The sequence below is a fragment of the Acomys minous genome, assembly GCF_964271855.1.
Source record: "Acomys minous genome assembly, chromosome: 20".
NCBI lineage: Eukaryota > Metazoa > Chordata > Mammalia > Rodentia > Muridae > Acomys > Acomys minous.
Window position 1 is genome coordinate 9313949 of NC_140502.1, and position 22036 is coordinate 9335984.

The following is a 22036-nucleotide window of genomic DNA, read 5'->3' on the forward strand; positions in this document are numbered from 1 at the left end:
ATACAGAGGTTGATTTGTACACTGAGCAGTGAACTTCTCAGAGTGAAACTCCAGTTGTATTATAGTGGTTTTGGTCGACCGACCCTGACTTCTTTTTCCACCATTTCCACAATCACAAACCCAGGATCACACAATGGACAACCTTATCCTAATTGGCATGTCTGGCTTGATCCCCACAGTTCTTGGGATTTTGCTTCGTGAGGCTTGCTGCAGCCAGAGAAGGATCTTGAATGCAGTGTAAAGGAGAGACAGCAGTAGTCCTTGCATGGTCACCAAGCCTGGGAAATAATTTTGAGGATGTCAAGCATTTTGTTTTGTTTTTGCAAGAAATCCAGTGCTTAATGTTGGAAATCAATTGTGAGAAAAGTTCCAGGAAGAAAATGTGTTTCAGGCACAGGGAAACAACAAAAGGTTAGGGGTGAGCTCTTCATCAATACATTAAGAATCTTACCTTGATGTGCACTTTTGTAGATTTCCCCTCCTTCTCTTGTCAATCTATGGTGTTGGGGAACATGTCATTCCATCAGTGAGGTTTTGGTCTTCGCTGCTGGGCATGTTCTGTTTGTCTTCATTCCCACTATAATTCCTATTATAATATTTTCTTTATTATAAATCACCACATTCCTCATGGTGCATTATAAGCCTCTGCTTTGTTGTTGTTTTGTTGTTACTATGGATTCTTTCCTTGCAAAAAAATTGGCTCAAAACAATTAAAATTGTGAGTGAAAGCCAAATTTCAGAATGAAAAACAAATTCAATCTAAATGATGCGCACCCAATTTATCAGGTATTTATTATACTTATTGCAATGTAGCTACTAATATATAAAAACCTGCTTAGATATTCAAAGAAATTATCTCATTGGACACTATTGACCTGGTTTTAAAATATCATTTTATTAAGTAAGATCTGGCCTGTGATATTTTCTAATTGGTGTGTATAGTCCTGTCCATGGATAACTTGAAGTTCCAGCCTCTCCCTCTCTGCTATGGTCAGCCAGTTCCATTCTGGGGTAAAAAAAGGCAGTGATCATAGCAGGTGGAAACCTTTTCCCTTCTTGCCTGGTTGTCTACCTGGAGGCTGTATACCATGAAACTCAGATATATCTATGCATTCTCGTAATATAGCTTGTTTTATCCTGAGTTGATTCTTGTATTAGTTGAGATCCATGAGGAGGAGAGCTTTCACTTATATTTTCTAGCTGTTTCATTAATATCAAGTGGGAACACTCCAGCCTAATAAAACCCATTTCTTGTTAAATGGGTGAAAAACGAAGTGCTGACTTGGGGCTCTGAGGACACAGGGAATTGGACTTAGTGAAGAAAAAGATTGTGTCTCTGAATTAGGATGCTCAGGCTAGGACAGTGGTATGGAGAATGTTGCCTGCCATTCACCAGCTGTTCATGGTCCATGAGCCACTACACTTGTTTCTGGGCGTTATCTAGATTAAATTGATTGATGTGGCAAGTCTTGCTTATTTTTTTTATACAAGGGGGAAGTGGTGTACATAAAATGAAGAAAATTAATGGATCGTCAACATGTATACATCCATCGTTGTCTGCTTCACATGTGTGGAAATAAGGTGACAGGCTGCTTCAAGATTCTGTGGTATTGATTTCTTTTCTTTTCTTTTTTTATTTTAATGATGGAAATGAAAATACACCTAAAAGCGAAGCCTTCTGGAAAAACCATTTGTTCTTCCCTGTCTTGTATTGTTCCTCAAACTTGACCTTGGCCTCCCACCTGGCCTTGCCATCTGGGCTGGGTCTCTAAAGACTTCCTTGTTGACAACAGTCTCGTCCAAGGGGATATCCACAGAGTACCTGGTGGGCATGAGGCGATTGTAGTTATAAACTTTCACAAAGGACTTGATCTTTGACCTCTTGGCAATTTTCTTCTTGCCCATGGCAGCTGTCACTTTTCAGGGGTAGCAGTCAATTCCAGCCAGCAGGGCATGGTTGTAAAGGCAGTCTGTGGTGCCATCACTGATGTTCTTCATGATGACGGTTGCATCCAGAGTAGCATCCATCCAGGACCAGCACCACTTTCCCAGGTTTCATGAACTTGCCCATTTTGACAGCAAACAGCCGGCATCCAGCAGAAAGGAAAGAAGGGTACTGGTTTCTTACACCATGAAAAACTGTATCCTAGAACTGTGAGCTGTAAAAGCCTTTCCTCCTTTAAGTTGTCTTTGCCACAGTATTTTATCATAGTAATAGAAAAACTAACTGATATAGGCCTCATGAACACCTCCTTTAACAATGTTTACTGTTGACAACCAAGGTTTATGACAGTCCTGTGCAGGTAGCAACACTTGCTATGAATTCCTTAGAACAAGATATTACTATGTCCAGGAGGATGTATTTCACAGCACTTCTCTTGATCCCATATTTCTCTTCTTTCATATTCCTGGAGCCATGGAGAGGGTGAAATAGCTGTCTTTTTTAGGTCTCAGCACCCAACAGTCACTTATTCCCCATACTTTGACAAATTATGAGTCTGCACCACCAAATAACTATTAAAAATTGCATTAGAAAAATATATGACTTACACCGAGACCAGAACTAATCCATTCATAGAAACGTAACTAGAAGGAATGTTGACATCTTTCAATTTAGCAAAATAAGAGTAGTAGATTACCCTTTAAGTCCTGTAGTGACTTTAGTAGTGGATTTCTGACCCTGTGCATATTTTCTGTTTTTCAGGTTTACACACACATTTCTGTCAATTTTTTTAACGATTTTTAAGTCTCCTTTATTAATTTATTCTTATTACATGTCAATGGTTATCCCATCCCTTGTATCCTCCCATTCTTCCCTCCCTCCCATTTCCCCTTATTCCCCTCCTCTATGACTGTTCCTGAGGGGGATTACCTCCCCCTCTATATGATCATAGGGTATCAAGTCTCTTCTTGGTAACCTGCTGTCCTTCCTCTGAGTGTCACCAGTTCTCCCCTTCCAGGGGACATGGTCAAAGGTGAAGCAGCAGAGTATGTGAGAAAGTAATATCCCACTCTCCACTCTACTGTGGAGAGTGTTCTGTCCATTGTCTAGATCTGGGTAAGGGTTTAAGGTTTACCGCCTGTACTGTCCTTGGCTGGTGCCTTAGTTTGAGCGGGACCCCTGTGCCCAAATCTGCCTATCATAATGTTCTACTTGTAGGCTTCTAGGACCCTCTGGATCCTTCTAATTTGCCTTTCTCCCATGCTTCTCTCATCTAGAGTCCCACTAGAATGTCCTCCCCTCTGTCTCAGTTTCCTGGCAAGTGAAGGCTTTCGTGGGACATGCCCCTTGGGCTAATATGCAGATATAAGTGAGTATATATCATTTAAGTCTTTCTGCTTCTCAAATCCAAGTGGATTAAAGACCTCAACATTTCTGTCATTTTAAAAGAGACTTATTTCATTTTACTCTTTGAGAACTTCATATATGAGCACCAAGTTTCCATCATTTCCACACCACTCTCTCCCTACTCCACTGCCGATGCCGCTCCTGTCCAGCAGGAAAGACACCAACACCGGGCATTCTTCTTGTAGCAGTTTTTAATCAGGATCCTGGAGTGACTCCGGGAAAAGCTCCCACAGACCCTTTTATAGTGTGCCTGTCCTATCAGAAACTGCCACGTCGTCACTCCTGGTTGGTGCATTTGGATCACACCACAAACCATGCCTTGTCAGAATCACGCCACCTTACGTCATGCCTTCAGACATGCAGGTAAGGGGCTTGCTCACTGCGCACGCACAAACGGTTTTCTCACTGTGCATGCGCAGAAGGGCTTTCTCACTGCGCATGCGCAGAAGGGGCGCATTGCGCCGTTGAAGCAGCAGGGGGCGCTGCTATCTATGGCTCTCCACACTCCACCTCCTCCCATGCATTCCATTTCAAATTATCAATGTTTTACTTATTATTATGTTATTATTGCCGCAGTGTGTGTGTGTGTGTGTGTGTGTGTGTGTGTGTGTGTGTGTGTGTGTGTGTAGACCTGTTGAGTCCTTACTATTGCTTATGTTTATACATGTTCAGGGGTGACCACTTGAGAGTGAGTAGACTATCAGGGACTGACCTTGTGGAAGATAATTATCAGTAGACATTAATTGCACATAGCTCTTTATCTAGGGGTGAGGCCTAATAAGTGCTCCTTTATGTATACTGACATATGACATGGCGCTGTCTGTGTGCAGTCTTGTTTAGGTGGCCGTAATGCTGAGGTTTCAAGAGTACAGTTCTCTGTCCCTTGAGCTGGTTATATGTGACTTATTTTTTGACAGGGAGCCTGTGGACTGTGTGTATCTGGTGTTTGTAGGCTGTGAAAAGTCGGGCTGCACCACAAGGATTTGAACTTAGCATTTTTCTTACCTGTCTCTTCATGACTCCCTCATACAAATCTTAGCATGCAATAGTGGGATGCCAAATTAAACAACTATCACATATTAATGCAGATGCCTCAGTCTGATTTTTAAAAAATATGTCATCCATAGGATGGACCATTCATCCTGCTGCGGGGCAGGCAGTGAAGAACAAATTACTTGCTCTGTTTCATCTTATCACAATTTATTCTGATGCCCATCATTACAAAAAAATGAATTACTGTAATAGAAAGGGTTTGTGGATTGGAAATATGGCGAACAGAATAGAAGATGTGACTAAAGCCAGGGTAACTTCTTCTTTAAAATTTTTTTTTAATTCTTGAGACTCCATTTTCATAAAACTCATGGGATATCAGACTTTTATATTTCAGTTTTATTTTTTAAAATGCAAATAGGCTTCTGGGAAGCCTCAGAAACAAGCAGCTCTCACCCAGCCTTGCCATATCAATCAACTTCCTGTCACTATATTTAAGTGCCTGACACCATCAACTTACAAAGTGAAGTATTTGGAGGCTCTAATGCAGGCTCCAATAGTCCCATTGTTCATTCCTGAGAGAACCTGACATCTCTCATCTGTTCTCTCTCTATAATTTTGTACTTTGAGACATTTTATGAAAGGAGACAAAGTGTGTGATTTTTTTAATTGGGTGGTTTCTTCCACATACACTCTTGAGATCGAGCCATAGTTAATTTTTCTCTGCAGAGCAGTGTTCTGTGGCATGATGCAATTTGTGGGTTTTTTTTTTTTTTTAAAAATTTAATTTTTAAAATTCTCTATGATTTACACATCATGCACCAAAATCCCTCTCCTCCCTTCAGTAAATTAAACAAACAGACAAACAAAAATATCTTGTCACAAAAGTTGTAGTATATCATGAAGGATAGTATTTTGTCCACATATATTTACTTTTAAATGTTCATCGTTACTTTGTCATGGGTCTGGTTTGAGGTCTACATTAGGGTTACTGGATCCTCACTTGGACTGCTGTCAGATATCCTGTTGTTGCCCTCTGGCAAGGAGATTCTTAATCTTTGAATTGGCTTGCCTTTTATGTGTTCCAGCAGGTCATACATGGGGTAGAAGTTGGGGTGAGGTCTACTGAAAGCCCTGGATCAAGGTCTGTTCCCATGTCCTCAGGTTAGGGCCTCCTCTCTTGTTCCCATGTTCTCAGGGCATGGCTGGCTCACCTGTTCCTATGTGCTCAGGGCAGGGTCCACTCTCCAGCTCTCAGGTCCCCAGGGAAGGGCCTGGCTCACCTGCTCCCTTGTCCTCAGGGCAGGGCCCACTCTCCCACTCCCAAGTCATCAGGGCAGGGGCCGCTCACCAGCTCCCAAGTCATCATGGCAAGGCTGGATCTCCCGCTCCCACATTCTCAGGGCAGGGCTCACTCTTCCAGTTCTGTGTCCTCAGAGCAGGGCCAGCTCTCCAGGTCCCATGTATCTAGGGCTGGATCACCTTCTCCCATTTCCTTAAGGCCAGCTCTCCTGTTCTTGTGTACTCAAGGTCAGTTCTCCTACTTCTGTGTCCACAGGGCCAACTCTCCTGCTCCCATTCCATTCACCAGATTGTTGCTGGCCTTCAAGGCCTAAATGGCCTCCTACTCCCGTTGGTACTGGGATTTGTTGGCCATTAAGCAGATGTTCTTCTTTGGGTTGCTTTCAGAAATCACTGATGTTGGCCCAGATCAGCTTCTTGTCCCAGGGACTTGTGGCTTTGTTCACTCACGCCTTCTGAGTCTCTGGTTCCATCACATGCCTCATCCACCATAGACCCCTGCTTTGGTGCTGCCCCTAGTTTCCACCTGTGCATGATCCAGCTCCTGGCACTAAGCATGGCTCTGGCCCCATGGGAGAACATCCATGGGGCTTGTGGTGTGGGCAATGCAGTCCTCACTCGGGCTTGACTCGAACAGCACCCCATCATCAAACACAATCTCCTTGGCCTGCACTGAATCAGGCCACAACCGGAAAAGCAGTGGTGGCATCCTGGTGTCCCTGGGAGATCAGTGGAACATGGTCCCATGGTCCTGTGGCAGGAGGGCATGGACATTCCATATGACAGGATTTCCTTCTCTCTGAGAAACATCAGCACTATTGTTTGGTGCTCTCATGATGGTCCTTTGGTGGCTGTGTGGTCACTGCTGTTCCTCAGATCAGAGTCAATGTGTGATTGACAGCATCTTGGATGATCTAAGCTTGGGTACTTCTAATATAGTGTGCTAAGTATTTCCTCTGGATCAGATTGCTCTTGGGGCAGGGGTAAACATTTCTGTGTAGCTCTGGAACACAATCCTCCTCATCGGAATGCATCAAGGACCTCATCTTTCAAAAACCGTGGCCCCATGCCACTGCCCCCAGTGTATATTTTCATGCATGGATGCTCTCCTGTAAAACCCACCTCTTACTCTGTAAGAAAGCAGTTACCTATTACCTTAAAGGTCATGATACTATCATACAATAGGTAGAGCATGCCTTGCAGGCACATACTATAAGGCATAGGGTTAGGTAGGACCATAGATGAGATTGCTCCACTCACAATCTACACAACATATTCCAGGTTATGAAGTTTTTACAAAGTTGTTGTTGGTTTTTTTCCAAGATAGGGTTTCCCTGTGTCATAGCCCTGGCTGTCCTGGAACTCACTTTGTAGAACATACTGGCCACAGTCTCTCAGAGATCTACCTGTCTCTGGTTCATTAGTACTGAGATTAAAGGCATGTACCATCACACACAGATAGGTAGCATTTAATAGGAGGAAATGTCCATCTCAGGTTCAGTTTGATCACTCCATATTTTATAACCAATCTATGTGTTAATTTCAGAAAAGGGTACTTATGTGATGGGCTACCAAAAATGATTGTTGTGGTGGTATTTGTAGGGCCTCAGTGAGTGACTAGTCAGGGAACTGTCCCTTACATGGCTCTGAAACTTCCTTTTAATAACTTGTTGATGCTGAGCATTCTCCACCTATTCAAGATGCCTCTATTACAAGATCTTTTAAATTCCGTTTTTAATTAGATTATAAAATAGCAGATTTCTATCCAGTTTTAGATTGAACTCTAGTTTTTTTTTGTAAACCCACTCTGTGGACTGCTTTTTACTGTAAGGGTTTGAGCAAGATTTAAAGTTTTTTCAACATCACCAGACTGTTGGATTCCCATAGTCATCCTGAGAGAAAATACATTAACACTATATTAGACCAAGGGAGGGAACATGGAGATTGTGACATGGTTGATGTTGAACATTGGTAAATATTACCCTTCTGTATGATGGGGAAGCTCCTTATATTCCTCCGGTGTGCATGAGGGACTTGAACATTAAGGCAGAAGCTGCAGTGTCAGCTAAAGAGCTGTGGTCAGGAGAGAAGGAGTGAGGAGGAGGAAATACTGAGGTTCAGATGCCGAGTGTTGAAGAGGAGGGGCTGCCTTGTCTAGGAATGAGGAAGTCAGAGGAACAAAAATAAGAAGTAATGAAAGCAGAGCACAGGCGAGGAGGGGAGTGAGCAAACCCTCAGTGGGTCATCTGGTCTTGGGAACATTTCCCCTAAGCCCCCTCTCCTGGGAACTTCTGTCTTGTAATGGTCTTGTCCACTCCTTTGCCAATTAAGAAACAGGGTGGTCCTCTTTAGATCTTGTTTCCCCACTATGGCTTAAGACAGTAATTTCAAACTATTCTGTCCTGAGATGTTCCTGTTGTTGTCTCCTGGCAACTGGGCTGCCTAGAAAGGATACACTTGATGCTGTTGTGTGACCTCCAGGTTTCTAAGGGCATGCCAGGTTCTCAGGTTTTGTGAGCTGTCTCCCATTCTGTGGTTGAATTAGATGACTCACCTATCACTGGGTAATTTTTGTTCTTGTAAACAAATATACTCACCCACATATCTATAAATAATTTTCTAAAACTTTCAGGCTCACCACGTTGGACTTTTCTTATCCTCACTTAGGTCTATCACCAGTTCCTTATCTGGCATGAAGAAGTGTTTGTTCAGATATCACAAGGAAGGATTTCATACCCCAGGCTTGGCTGATAATGTCAATCTGCTGGGACCTGGACTTCCAAGTGTGGAAGTGCCTTTGAAGGGATGTTTAAAGTCACACATAAAGAAGATCCTCACATAAATATGAGCATCACCCTCCTACATGACTACTCTAGCTCCCAGTTACAGAGATAGGTGTGTTTTAAAAACCCAAATCTCAGAATGTTGATTTTACCAATGAAGATTCAGGAGCTAGATGCTGGCATGAATGCCTCATACCTCAGAGAGGCAGAGAGTGCCCACAATTGACCGTCCTACCCAGCTGAAGTTCAAGAAAAAAGTTCCCTTTCTCCTCCATGCTGTCTTAAATGCCTTGCAATTCAATGTCCGTCTTTTCTGTTGACTTACGTTCTTTTCCTTCAGGCTAGTTCCTTACTCTGCTGCTTGACCTGTGGTAGAATTTATTTAGCTGTTGGATTAAAGGTGTGATGTAGGGCTGACCCATACCACAATTACTTGTTTACAGAAAACAAAAAGCCCTTAGGGTCCAAGGCTGAGTCGTACCACAATTAGAAACAGATTTTTTTTTTGCAGTTCATAATTATGGAGTTCACTATGTGAACAAATATCCTGCAACAACTGATGAATTCTGACTAGAATACATTGGTACCTAATTCAATGCCCATAATGCATTTTTCCCCTTTCTGTACCTTGGTATTTCCTTCTAGCTCCTCTAGCATTTGGTCACACAGCAAACAGCATCCTCTCCAGAGGATGGGCAGATGGGGTTGTCTTGGTTGGATTTCCATATTCCAAAAATGTCAGCTAATTTAAGCAGATCAACACGGAACCTTCTGCACTTTGGAACTTCAACTTACATTTCTGGTTTTTTTACCTCATAATTTTGGTGACATTTACTGTGTTCCCTTAATGTGTGAACAATGTGTATTTCATGAGACTAGAGAGGGGTCCTTTAACTGTTATGTTTATATGACTGAAAACCACTTGTACCTCAAGTAGACTGTAAAAAGGTCAGAAATTTAATAGATCCTGTGTACTTCAAGGTCATAAGCACTCCCAAACTCATAACTATCATGAAAATGGGCTGATGGCAAACCACCGAAAAGTTAGCAACACTGCTTTCCATTGTGGGACACGCTCTTATGTCAACACTTGGCAGTCCATTGCTTGTTGGTGAATCTCTGTTATTCCCACATACCCAGGTTTACATAGTGAGTCCCAGGACACCGGGACTTACATAGTAAGACCCAAAACAGTTGACCATAAATTTCTTATTTTCTTTTTTAATTAATTAATTAATTAATTTCTTTTAAATTAATTTTTAATTAATATTTACTTCCTCTTTGGAGCTTCTCATCCCTTCTCTCTTCTCATTCCCTCATCCTACCCTATGCCCTCCTCCTTCCTATCCAGAGAATAGGAGACTTCCCATGAATATAAACCTACTTTGACAAATCAAATTGTAATAGGACTGGACACATCTTGGTGTATTGAGGATAGACAGGCATCCCAGTTATGGAATAGGGATCCAAAGGTCAACAATAGAGTCAATTTCAGACCCTGGTTCTGCTGTTTTCGGTCCCAGTGGAGGACCAAGTTTTACATGTGCTACACATGTGTAGGGTACCTGGGTCCGTGGCACTCATGCTCTCTGGTTGGTGTTTCCATTTCTGTAAGATTCTATGGGCCCAGGTTAGTTGATTCTGTAGGTTTTTCTTGTGCTGCCCTCAACTTCTCTGGCCTTTTCAATCCTTCCCCCATCTCCTCTAGAAGATATCCTGAGTTCCAGCTACTCTTAGGACTTGGGCCACTTTCTTAGTTTTCATCAGCTGCTGGATGAACCCATTCAGATGACAGTTCTGCTAGTCTCCTGTCTTCGAGTATAGCAGAGTAATTTTAATAGTGTCAGGGGTGAGCTCTCTCTCATGGCATGGATTCAGGATGGGCCTGTCCTTGGTTGGCCAATTCATGACTTTCTGTCCCCATTTTATCCCTGCACCCCTTATAGACAGGAAAATTGTGGTTCGAGAGTTTTGTGTCTGGTTTGTTATCCCCATCTCTGGACGCCCTTCCTGGTTAAGAGACAGACGTGACTGGTTCATGTTCTGTATCCCCTATTGCTACAAGTCTTACTTAAAGTGGCTCTCACAGACTCCAGAGAGTTTTAATTGTCCTTGATTTCTAGCTTTTGTCCCAGACATACATCTCCGCACAATAGCTTCCTGTTCTCTCTCCCATGATCCTCCCCATGCATGATTCCTTCTGTTCCCCTCCCACTCCCCTTACTCATCCAGTGTCCTCCCACCATCCATCCCAGGTGTCTGTTTTGCTTCCCCTTCTCAAAGTGATTTAATGGTCCTTCCTTGTCCCCTACTTGTTACTTAGCTTGTTTGGATCTGTGGATTATAACATGATTATCTTGTGGTTTTTGGCTACTATTGACTTATAAGTGAGTACATACCATCGTACCATCTTTATATTTCTGTGTCTTGGTTACTTCACTCAGTATGGTCTATCTTGGTCTATGCATTTTCCTGCACATTTTATGGTGTTATTGTTACTATTAGCTGAGGTGTGTTCCATTGTGTAAATGTACCACAGTCTCTTTTATCCATTTATTGCTTTAGAAACATCTAAGTTGTTCCTAGTTTCTGTCATTATAAATAAAGCTGCTGTGAATATTGTTGAGTAAGCGTCCTTGTGCTATGGTGGAGCATATTTTAGGAACATGCCCCGGAGCGGTGTTGCTGTATCTTGAGGTAGAACTTTTATAAATTTTCTGAGAAACTGCCAAAGGGATATCCAAAGTTTGAGTACAAGTTTTCACTCTCACCAGTTATAGAGGAATATTCTTGCCTCACATCTTCACCAACAAGAGCCATTGTTTGAGTTTTTCGATCTTAGCCATTCTGACATGTGTAAGACGGAATTTCAGAGGTTTTCATTTGTATTTTCTTGATGACTAAAGATGTTGGTCAACTTTTTAAGTGCTTCTTGGCCATTAGGTGTCCCTCTGTCAAGAATTCTCTAATTTAGGTCTGTACCCCATTTCAATTGGGTTATTTCATTTGTTGTTGTGTAATTTTTGAGTGCTTTATACATTTTGGATATAAGCCCTCTATCAGATGCAGGGTTGGTGAAGATCTTTTCCAATTCCGTGGGCTGGCAGTTTTTCTTTTTGATGGTGTCTCTTGCCTTACTGAACCTTTTCTGTTTCACGCTGTCTCATTTATTGCTTGTTGCCCTTAGTGCCTGAGCTGCTGGTGTTCTGTTCTGGAATTTGTGTCCTCTGCCAGTGCATTCAAGGATATTCTCTACTATTTCATTTATCAAATTTAGTATTTCTACTTTTATCATGAGGTCTTTGATCTATTTAGACTTAGTTTTGTGCAGGGTGATTGGTAAGGATATAGTTGCATTCTTTTACTTGCAAACATACATTTAGAACATCAACATTTGTTGATGATTCTTTTGTTGTTGTTGTTCTGTTGTAATGTTTTGGTTCCTTTGTTGAAATGCAAGTGTGCATCGGTGTATGGATTTACTTCTTGGTTTTCAAAATGATTCCATTGGCTAAATTTCTCATTTTTTCCAAAATATGTATTTTTTAATTACTATTACTCTGTACTACACCTTGAGATGAGGGAGGGATATAGATACCTCCAGACATTCTTTTACTGTACAGGATGAGTGTTGTTCTTTCCAGATTTGTAAAGAATTTTTTGGAATTCTGCTAGGAACTGCATTGAATCTGTAAATTGCTTTTGGTAAGATGGTCATTTTTAGTATGTGAATCGTAGTGATCCACGAGCAAGGGACATCTTCCCATCTTCTGATAAATTCTTCAGTTTCTTTCTCCAGACACTTAAAGTTCATATCATGTAGGTCTTTCACTTAATTGGATAGAATTAAACTAAGATATTTTATATTTTATGGCTACTGTGAAGGGTGATTTTTGGGAGTTTATACTTCAGCCTGTTTATCATTTATATAGAGGAGAAGTACTGATATATTGAGTTAATTTAGTATACAGTTACTTTGCTGAAGGTTTTTATCAGCTGTAGGATCTCTGGTAGAAACTTCAGTTCACTTATGTATAATATCATATCATCTTCCAATAGCAATATTTGACTTCTTCCCTCTCAATTTATATCCCTTTGATCTCTTTTAGTTGTCTTATTTCTCTAGTTAAAACTTCAATTACTATATTGAATAGATATGCAGAGAGGGTCACACATTTGTAATGGACCCTAACAGAGACCATTAGTTCACCAGCTGGATTTGTGTGGAGCCTTGTGTGGTGTCTCACCATTAATGAGTGGGCATTGTTCATATATCCCCAGGAAAAGTTTCCATACCATCCCCAAATCATTTCAAGGGCCTGGTAGCCAACTGGCCATTAGTTTGTTCTGTTTGAATAAGTAAAGCCAAGAAGAAGCTTCGATAGAAAAAGTGCCACCAGCTCTAAGCCTCCTCATCTGAATGTGCTGGACCAGGAAGATGACAGGTTTCTCTTTGTGTCTAGTCCTAGTTTCCGGTGATTGGGACCATTCAGGCAGATGGAGATCGGTAAAGTGGTGATGATATGCATCAAGAGACCAAAGCCCAATATGAGTGTGTTTGTAATGCCCACACATAGAGAGCTGAGGAAATAGAATGAGGAATTTGAGACCTGAATAATATTCAAGATGTTCTGTCAGAAACAAAACCAAAAATAAAGAAAAACCAATATACAGAAGCCACATAATCTGCAGGCCAACCCAGCACAGAACTGGGGAAACAGCAGCCATCCACCCCACAAGATTAGTTCCTCTTCCTCAGAGCCTGATAAGATGACGTCCTCATGACACAAAGAAGAAATGAGCCTGAATAGGACATACACTTTGTGTGGGTTGTTACAACAAGAAGACAAAATATCTGCCATCTCTGGCAACTGGAAGACGCCATGACTCCCACTCTCACTGCCCTGCTGTGTCTTGGTGAGATGTGAAGATTAAGAGGGTGAATTCTGGTCTGAGAGGGAATGAACCTTAAAGCCATGCCATCGTCCATCAATGTCTCAACAGCTCAGAAATCATCTGCAATTGCAGGGTCGGCTCGGATTCAGAGCGAACACTTAGAGGTAACTCTCTTGCAGGACTGAGCCTGGTCTCCGGGAACCCTGCACTTTCAGGTGAGTGTTTGCTTAGCTGTCTGAGATTGGACATCTTTTGTGGGGACTACATGTCACTCGTGAGTAGCAGAGATGGAGAACAGCAGGTATGCACTGACTCTTGGGATGCCTGAAACATACTGGGTCTGAGAGCTGGCATCTGAGGAGAAGTCCTTGGACCCAGCTGCCGATTTTCTTGCAGGAGAACTCTCCAAACCCACAATCAGGGTGGTGCCAAGCAGTGTGGTAGCTATTGGGAGCCAGGTGACAATCTTCTGTGAAGGGCCATTACATGTTAAGAAGTACTATCTCTACAAAGAACGAATTCCAGATAACCTGCTACTAACAACCCTTCCTGAAACCAAGAAGCAAGCCAATTTCTCTATCTCTTCAGTTGTATGGATCCATGCAGGTCAATATTGGTGTTCCTGTAAAAACCCTACTGACATGTCAGAACAAAACAGTGAAATCCTGGAGCTAGTGGTGACAGGTGAGAAGACCCTCCCCCAACCCCAGGATCTGCCACGAGTAAAGGAATATGTTCACTTGGGGGCTTATTTCTCAAATGTCAGAAGAGGAAAATAATGCTTCCCATGTGAGTCCACTGAAAGGGCTTCCTCTCCTCTCTTAAAATATCTCCCTGGTAACATCACCCTTTCAGCCCTTCCCAGCCTTGCCGTGAGCATTGGAGGATATGTGACCCTTCAGTATGACTCACAAGAGGCATATGAAAAGTTGATTCTAATGAAGGGAACTTGGAAGGTCTCCACAACTGTGCCCTCACAAAATACAACCACTGGGATATTCCAGGCCATATTCAAAGTGGGTCCTGTGACCACCAATGAGAGATGGAGTTTCATATGCTATGGCTATAATATGAGCCACCCCCAGCTGTGGTCAAAGCCCAGCAACCACCTACAGCTCTCGGTTTCAGGTAAGGAAGATCTATCCTCTCCCTGGTGACACAGGACCTGTTGTGTGGTGGGTGATTGAGACTTAGTGCTTCTTAAACCAGTGTCACAGAATGTGTGGTACAGTTGGACCTGAAATGCTGAAACAAGGCTTGGTATTAACAGTGGAAGCCAAGTTCCAGGTGAAAGTAGTGTCTTTATGTGTCCCTTTGCTTTTGTAGTTCAGCTTAAGTGTCCTTTGCAAGTGTGACCTTCTTTGAGCCACTGTCCTAACACATTCCTCCTGTTTTTCTACATCCCTGCAGGAACCCTCCCCAAGCCCACCATCCGTGCTCATCCAGGTCCTGTGGTGATATCCGGGAGCCCTGTGACCATCTGTTGTGAGGGGACCAATGAAACCCAAATATATGTTATATATAGAGAGGAAAGCCAAGAATCCTGGTACGCACAGAGCCAAAAGGGACACAACAATAAGGCAAATTTCACCATCTCATCTGTGACGCAAAAGAATGCAGGGCGATATCAATGCTACTCTTACACCTCTGCTGGGTGGTCAGAACGAAGTAGCCCCCTGGAGCTGGTGGTTACAGGTAAGAGTGCTCTAAGGGGTCTTAGATCCAGATGATATGCTCCAGTAAACACTTGTCTAACACAATCACATACCACAGCCTATCCATGGGGGACAATGTGTTCTGCATAAGCTCATTTATTATTCCATATGTATCTTTCCTAGGACTCTATAAAAAACCCACCCTCTTGCCCCTGGAAAACCCTGTTGTAAAGATAGGAGAGACTGTGTTCATCTCATGTGCCTCAGATCAGAAATTTGACTGGTTCATTTTAAGGAAGGATGATCAGAAAATCTACAGTTCCAAATATGAATACTCTGGGGTGAATCTGGCCAGGTTCCAAGTGGGTCCAATAACCTCTACAGAAATGTGGACGTTTAGATGCTTTGGCTATTTCACAACTAATCCTCATGTGTGGTCAAAAGCCAGTGACCCCCTGCAGCTCCTGGTCTCAGGTAAGGAAGCCTGAGACTCTTCTGAGTCACACTGCTCCTGACACAAATGCTCAGTGAAGAGACTGGTGTGCTTTGAAGCTGAGCTCTCAGTAATACTGAGACCCTTGATTGTAGGACTCACTGTTCAGTAGTGGAGGGCAAGGGATAGTGATAATCTAACTTGGGAATGTCAAGAGAGTTATTGACTTACCCATGGCCTTACTGCTTCAATTGATATTCAGGGGTAAATTTCATAGCAGTGATTGTTACTTGTATTCAATTAATTTATTTGGATTACTTTCCCATTGTTATCCCCTCACTTGTATCCTCCTGTTCTTCCCCCTCCCTCTCTCACCCTATTTCCCTTCCCTATGTCTTTGACAGAAGGGGACCTCCTTCCCCACCATGTGATCACAGCCTATCTAGTCTCATCCTGGTGGCCTGTCAGCAATAAGTTTTGTCTTTACTTTAGAACTGTTCATAGCCCCACTACTTCTCCTAATTCCTTGTAGGTACCCTCAAGAAACCTACCTTGTGGGCAAAGCCAAATTCTGTGATTGCCTCAGGGGATCATTTGACCATTTCGTGTAACGGGACCATGGACACCCAAATATATTTCCTGTATAAAGAAGGAAGCCCTGCACCCTGGTATAGACAAATTCCAAAGCAACGTCGTAACAAGGTCAAGTTCTCCATAGCATCCATGGAAAAGGATAATGCAGGGCGATATCGCTGTTACTGTTACAATTCTGCTGGGTGGTCAAATCACAGTGACACGCTGGAGCTGGTGGTGACAGGTGAGAGGACACTCTCTCAACCTTTGGATCTACTTTGTGGAAAGTAGTGTGTTCACAGTAGTTTCTTCTTCTCTAATCCTAGAAGAACTGGGAAATGGTTTACTGTATGATTTCACATAATAGGGTTCCTCTTCTCTCCTAGGAGTTTACACCTGTAAAGTCATACTGTCATCTCAGGAGGGGATGTGACCCTTCTGTGTATCTCACAACAGGCATATAACAGTTTCATTCTAATGATGGAAGAAGATAAGAGCTCCAGTTTTGCATATATATATATATGCAATTGCTCATCCAGTGCTGAGTTCACATTGAGCCTTGTGACTCCCAACTGGAGTTGGAGGTTCACATGCTATGGCTATTTCTTGAGTAGTTCATGCCTTTGGTCACTGCCCAGTAACCACCTAGAGCTTTAGCTCTCAGGTTAGAAAGCCTAATACTTTACTTTGAATGATATTACAACTGACACCAGATTCCAGGTAAGGACCTTCTGTGTGTTGGGTGCTTGGACACAGAGCTACTGAACCCAATGTCATAGAATGTATGACACAGCTATGCTTGAGGAGCAGAAGCATTGATGAATGATGACATTGTACTTCATGAGTCCAGAGGTCATTTTAAATGTGTTCTTCTTCTATTGTAAAACAGCTCTACCTGTCACTTGCAAATGTGATCTGCTCTATGTGACTGTTTTAAAAGATGTGCATTTTTCTTCTTTGCTCGGAACCTTCAGAAACTCACCATCTTGGGTCATGCATGCTCTCTCATCGTAACAGGGAGCTCTGTAATGATATAGTGTGAAGGGTCTCTAGAACCCCATTTGTATGTGATGCATAAAGAGTGAAGCCCAGACTCAGAGGAAGGACAGCAGGTTACCGAGAAGAGACTTGATACCCTATGAGCATATACAGGGGGAGGAAATCCCCCTCAGGAACAGGGGAGGGGAGATGAGGGGAAAATGAGAAGGAGGGAAGAATGGGAGGATAAAAGGGATGGGATAAACATTGAGATGTAACAAGAATAAATTAATAAAAAAATAAAATAAAATTTAGTTTGTAAAAAAAATAAAAATAAAATAAAAGTTTGATTTATGTTGCAAAAAAAAAGAGTGAAGCCCAGAACTGAGGGATAGAGAGACTCCAATAGACCACAGCAGTAAGACAAAGTTCTCCATTGCTTCTTTGACAAACCGACATATATGGCAATATAATCATTACTTTTCCAACTCATTTGGGTGGAGAGAGTATACAGATACCTTTCAGCAAGTGGTGGCAGGTGAAATGACACTAAAATAACAATCCTTGTCTTTTTCCTCGGGAAATACTCTCCCAGTGTTATTCATCCAGAGATCATCTGCTGGAGACAACATGGGAAGTGTTTCAAAGCAGCCTGCCTTCTCCTCTCCTAGGTGCCTACCATGAAAAACCTACCCTGTCAGCCCTGCCCAGGCCTGTAGTGACCGCAAGTGATAATGTGACCCTTCAGTGTGTCTCATCAAAAGGATATGATGGGTTTAAGTTGACTGGGAAAGATATGAAATTCCTCAGGTCCAAAAAGGCAAATTTGAACTTCGCAGGACAGTTCCAGGCTCTGTTTCCTAATATCTCTGTGCCATCCCCCAAGAAGGGGCCATTTAGTTGTTATGGATACTATACAAATACTCCATATGTGTTTTCAGTGGCCAGTAATGATCTGGATATACATGTTTCAGGTAAGGAACTCTCTTTATTTAGCTGTGTTTTGATACTTGAAACAATTTATCATAAGCCTGCTAATGTCAGGAGCATTGTGGGACACGAGGGGTGCTGATGAGAGCTCTTACCTACCAAGGCTCAGAGTATGGGAAGTAATGATACTGTCAGAGGAGGATGAGAGGTGGCATGTACTCTCAGATCCATCTTCCTGTCTGTCGTCTCAGGGCTGTCAAGGAAGCCTTCCCTACTGAGCCTGCAAGGTACTGTCCTGGCCTCTGGAGAAAACCTCACCCTGCAGTGTTCTTCTGAGATCAGTTACAGCAGGTTTGCTCTGTCCAAAGATGGTGGAAGTGACCTCCCCCAGCTCTCTACTCATCGATCACAGACTGGAGGTTTTCATGTCAACTTCCCCTTAGGGTCTGTGAATTTCTCCATTGGTGGCCAGTACAGATGCCATGGTGCACAAAACCTCGACTCTGAGTGGTCAGCACCCAGTGACCCTCTGGATATCCTGATCAAAGGTGAGGAAAGTGATTCATTCATTAGGGAGTCAACAAGGCACAGGCTCAGCTGGGAGGAGGCCTGGGGTTGATCTTCAAGATGATGAGGAGCATCTCAGGAGGAATAGATCTAGAAACAAGGGAGTGGATGCGAGATTGTCTGTGCAAATATAGAGACCAGATTCTGAAAGAGGCCTCAGAACAATGATCGTAGCCCCTCACTCATGTTATTCCTCTCTAGGACATCTTCCTGATACACCCACTCTCTCAGTGCATCCAGGCACCAATGTGTCCTCAGGAGAGAATGTGACCCTGCTGTGTCAATCACCAACCCCAGGCGACACTTTCTTTCTGTTCAAGGAAGGAGCTGCAGCTGCATATCCTTCCATGATTCAAATATCAAAACTCCAAGATCCACAACGTGAGGCAGAATTCTCTCTGAGAGCTGTGACCCCGGCCCTTGGGGGTACCTATGTGTGCTTCGGTTCTAATAGCTCATTCCCTTACCTGTTGTCACATCCCAGTGTTCCTGTGGAAATCAAAGTCTCAGGTAAGGTGATCCAGACTGTTGTGTCCTCAGAATGTCACCCAGGATTCTTGACCCAGGAAGTTCTTGGTTGGGCTAAGAGTAAGTTCACCTAGTAGTAAGAAAAAAAGTTTCCTTTTCAGATATTAATAAATAAGCTGCTGTTTCTCAATTAATAGCCACTCCACCTTTTCATGGGAATCTAGAAGATTCAAGTTAGGCAGCAGGAAGAGTCTAGAGATTCAGTGTGGATATAAGACTGGGAAGAGATGAGATAATTAGGGTAGCATTCCACACAACATCCCTTCAATTTATTTGTCACAGTTCACTAGGTCTCTCGAGCTTATTCCAATAAAGGTTGTAGGTTTTCCTGTCTAGGGAGGTTGTTCCATCCCAGAGTGAATGAAGATTCTCAGAGCATGTGAGTCTTCACTCCTTTTATTTTTCCTCCTTTATTAATTTATTCTTGTTACATCTCAATGGTTATCCCATCCCTTGAATCCTCCCATTCTTCCCTCCCTCCCAATTTCCCCTTATTCCCCTCCCCTATGACTGTTCCTGAGGGGGATGACCTCCCCCTCTATATGCTCATAGGGTATCAAGTCTCTTCTTGGTAACTGCTGTCCTTCCTCTGATTGACACCAGGTCACCCCGTCCAGGGGACATGGTCAAAGGTGAGGCACCAGAGTATGTGAGAAAGTCATATCCCACTCTCCACTCTATTGTGGGGAGTGTTCTATCCATTGGCTAGATCTGGGTAGGGGCTTAAGGTTTACCGCCTGTATTGTCCTTGGCTGGTGCCTTAGTTTGTGCGGGACCCCTGGGCCCAAATCTGCCTGTCATAGTGTTCTTCTTGTAGGCTTCTAGCACCCTCTGGGTCCTTCTACTTTGCCTTCCTCCCATGATTCTCTCATCTAGAGTCCCACTAGAATGTCCTCTCCTCTGTCTCAGTTTCCTGGTAAGTGAAGGCTTTCGTGGGACATGCCTCTTGGGCTAATATGCAGATATAAGTGAATATATACCATTTGAGTCTTTCTGCTTCTGGGTTAACTCACTCATTATGATCATTTCTAGCTCAATCCATTTATCCACAAATTTCAGGAATTCCTTGTTTTTAATAGCTGAATAGTATTCCATAGTGTATATGTACCACAGTTTCTTTATCCATTCTTCTATTGAGGGACACTTAGGCTGTTTCCATGTTCTGGCTATTATGAATAAGGCTGCTATGAACATGGTTGAGCAAATTTTCTTGTTGTGTGCTGGAGCATCTTCCAGCATGGTACTGGCACAGCAACAGGCTGGTTGATCAGTGGAATCGATTCGAAGACCCAGATATGAATCCACACACATATGGTCGTTTGATTTTTGACAAAGAAGCTAAATCCATTCGATGGAAAAGGGATAGCATCTTCAACAAATGGTGCTGGTCTAACTGGATGTCTATGTGTAAAAAAATGCTAACCCTGTATATGCTCATACGGTATCAAGTCTCTCCTTGGTGACCTATTATCTTTCCTCTGAGTGCCACCAGGCATCTCCATCCAAGGGACATGTTCAAATATGGGGCACCAGAGTTTGTGTGAAAGTTAGATCTCCTTCTCCACTCAACAGTGGAGAATGTCCATCGGCTAGTCCGGGTAGGGGTTCGAGGTTTACTGCCTATTTTTTCCTTGGCTGTTGCCATAGTTTTGGGAGGACCCCAGGGCCCGGACTCGCCTGTAGTTTTCCAGGACCCGCTGGCTCCTTCTATTTCCTCTTTCTCTCAGGCTTCTCACAGCAGGTGTTTTAAACTATTAATGGTCATTTAATGAGATGCTGAATGGATGATAAGGGACAATGGGAACCAGATGTGGTGAATACAGAGAAGATAGTCTCTGAGTGCCATTGAGGAGCAATCTTTCTTCCTTGACAATAAATCTTCACCTAATGACTCCATGGAGATCCATTTCTAGGGGAATTACCTTTCATGTTTGCATTCCCCAGACTGGACAGCAAGCATAGAGGTCTCTCTAGTTTTGAACAGAAATGAAAGATGATTTTCTTCACCAATTATTCGTTCTCAGTGTTTATTTAAACTTGAAGCTTAGACCCAAGTTGAAACTCAAACAGTGTGATATTTGTGAATAATCCAATAAGAAAACCAGAAGGAATCATGGCACTCCAGGGAAAGAGCTTGTACTAAATCATTTTGAAGTTATGCAAATATCCTAATGTGTATTTATTAGACAGGATGTTGATCTCCAAGACGCACTTAGAATTATTAAGTACTAATTATGTATCAATTTTGTATCATCTCTTCTGTTATTAGAGTCTGATGAGGACATCACTGAATCACAAAACAGATCCAAACCACAGACAGGACTCAGTCATAAAGCTGGTCCAAATGTTTTGATGTCTAATTATCCTTGGGTGACTTTGATCTTCCCTGCTTTCTTTGACCACAGCTCCAGATACACAGTACCATCACACAGTGGAGAACCTTATCAGGATGGGGATGGCTGGCTTGGTCCTTGTGGTCCTTGGAATTTTGGTGTTTAAAGATTGTCACAGCTGGAGAAAGATTCAACATGGAGATGTAAGATGAACAGAGAGACAAAAATGCATCTTTTGTGGTTCTAGGGACCAGAAAATAAATACGAGAATTCAGGGTGGTTTATTAGGAAAATGCAGTGGTCTAGTTGGAGAAGTGCCATCAGGTACATATCAGGAGTCACTGTAAATTGAGTGGAAGTGAAAGGACTGGTTTCATGGGGTGGGGGTGGGGAGTATCCTTCTCACCAAATTAAAGCTATTGTCTTACAACTTGCTGTGGACTTTTGCTGTCATTTGTTCTAATCTCATGACATAGGGAAACATCCTGCAGCACCAACCAGGGTTGGCTTCTCATCTTTGTACACATTCTACTTTGTCTGGCTTTCATGTTACATTTTTTAAATAATTTTAAATGACTACACTACCACCTACATTAGGAGTTTCAATTTTTTTCTACATTCAACAAAATACTTGGCTCAATTATAATAATTTCCAGCATAAATAGAAGCATAGACTGAGAAATAAGTGACTTAATTTATATGATGCCCAACATCTGTTT

At 42.6% G+C, this 22036-nt stretch overlaps 2 protein-coding genes and 1 pseudogene across 3 annotated transcripts in view; 2 read left to right on the forward strand and 1 right to left on the reverse strand.

Annotated features, from left to right (window-relative positions):
- Window positions 1-1633: 1633 nt before the first annotated feature.
- On the reverse strand, window positions 1634-2071 carry LOC311590896 (large ribosomal subunit protein eL27-like; annotated as a pseudogene). Its single transcript has one exon. The product of its transcript is annotated as a large ribosomal subunit protein eL27-like (transcript).
- Window positions 2072-13182: 11111 nt separating this feature from the next.
- LOC311590897 (leukocyte immunoglobulin-like receptor subfamily A member 3) overlaps window positions 13183-22036 on the forward strand; it is a gene marked incomplete at its 3' end in the record, with an annotated part of 108770 nt that continues 99916 nt past the window's right edge. Inside the window, exons 1-3 of the mRNA XM_084770192.1 lie at window positions 13183-13341; window positions 13500-13535; window positions 13717-14004. Coding sequence (XP_084626318.1) covers window positions 13308-13341; window positions 13500-13535; window positions 13717-14004 — 358 coding nt within the window. The 5' untranslated portion in view covers window positions 13183-13307. The remainder of the gene's footprint in view (window positions 13342-13499; window positions 13536-13716; window positions 14005-22036) is intronic.
- LOC311590787 (leukocyte immunoglobulin-like receptor subfamily A member 3) lies at window positions 14391-21720 on the forward strand (the record flags this gene model as incomplete). Its single annotated transcript, XM_084770047.1, has 8 exons — window positions 14391-14448; window positions 14731-15015; window positions 15159-15449; window positions 15941-16225; window positions 17631-17933; window positions 18141-18437; window positions 18658-18966; window positions 21254-21720. The coding sequence occupies 8 exons, from the start codon at window positions 14391-14393 to the stop codon at window positions 21481-21483; spliced, it is 2058 nt and encodes a 685-aa protein (XP_084626173.1). The 3' UTR covers window positions 21484-21720.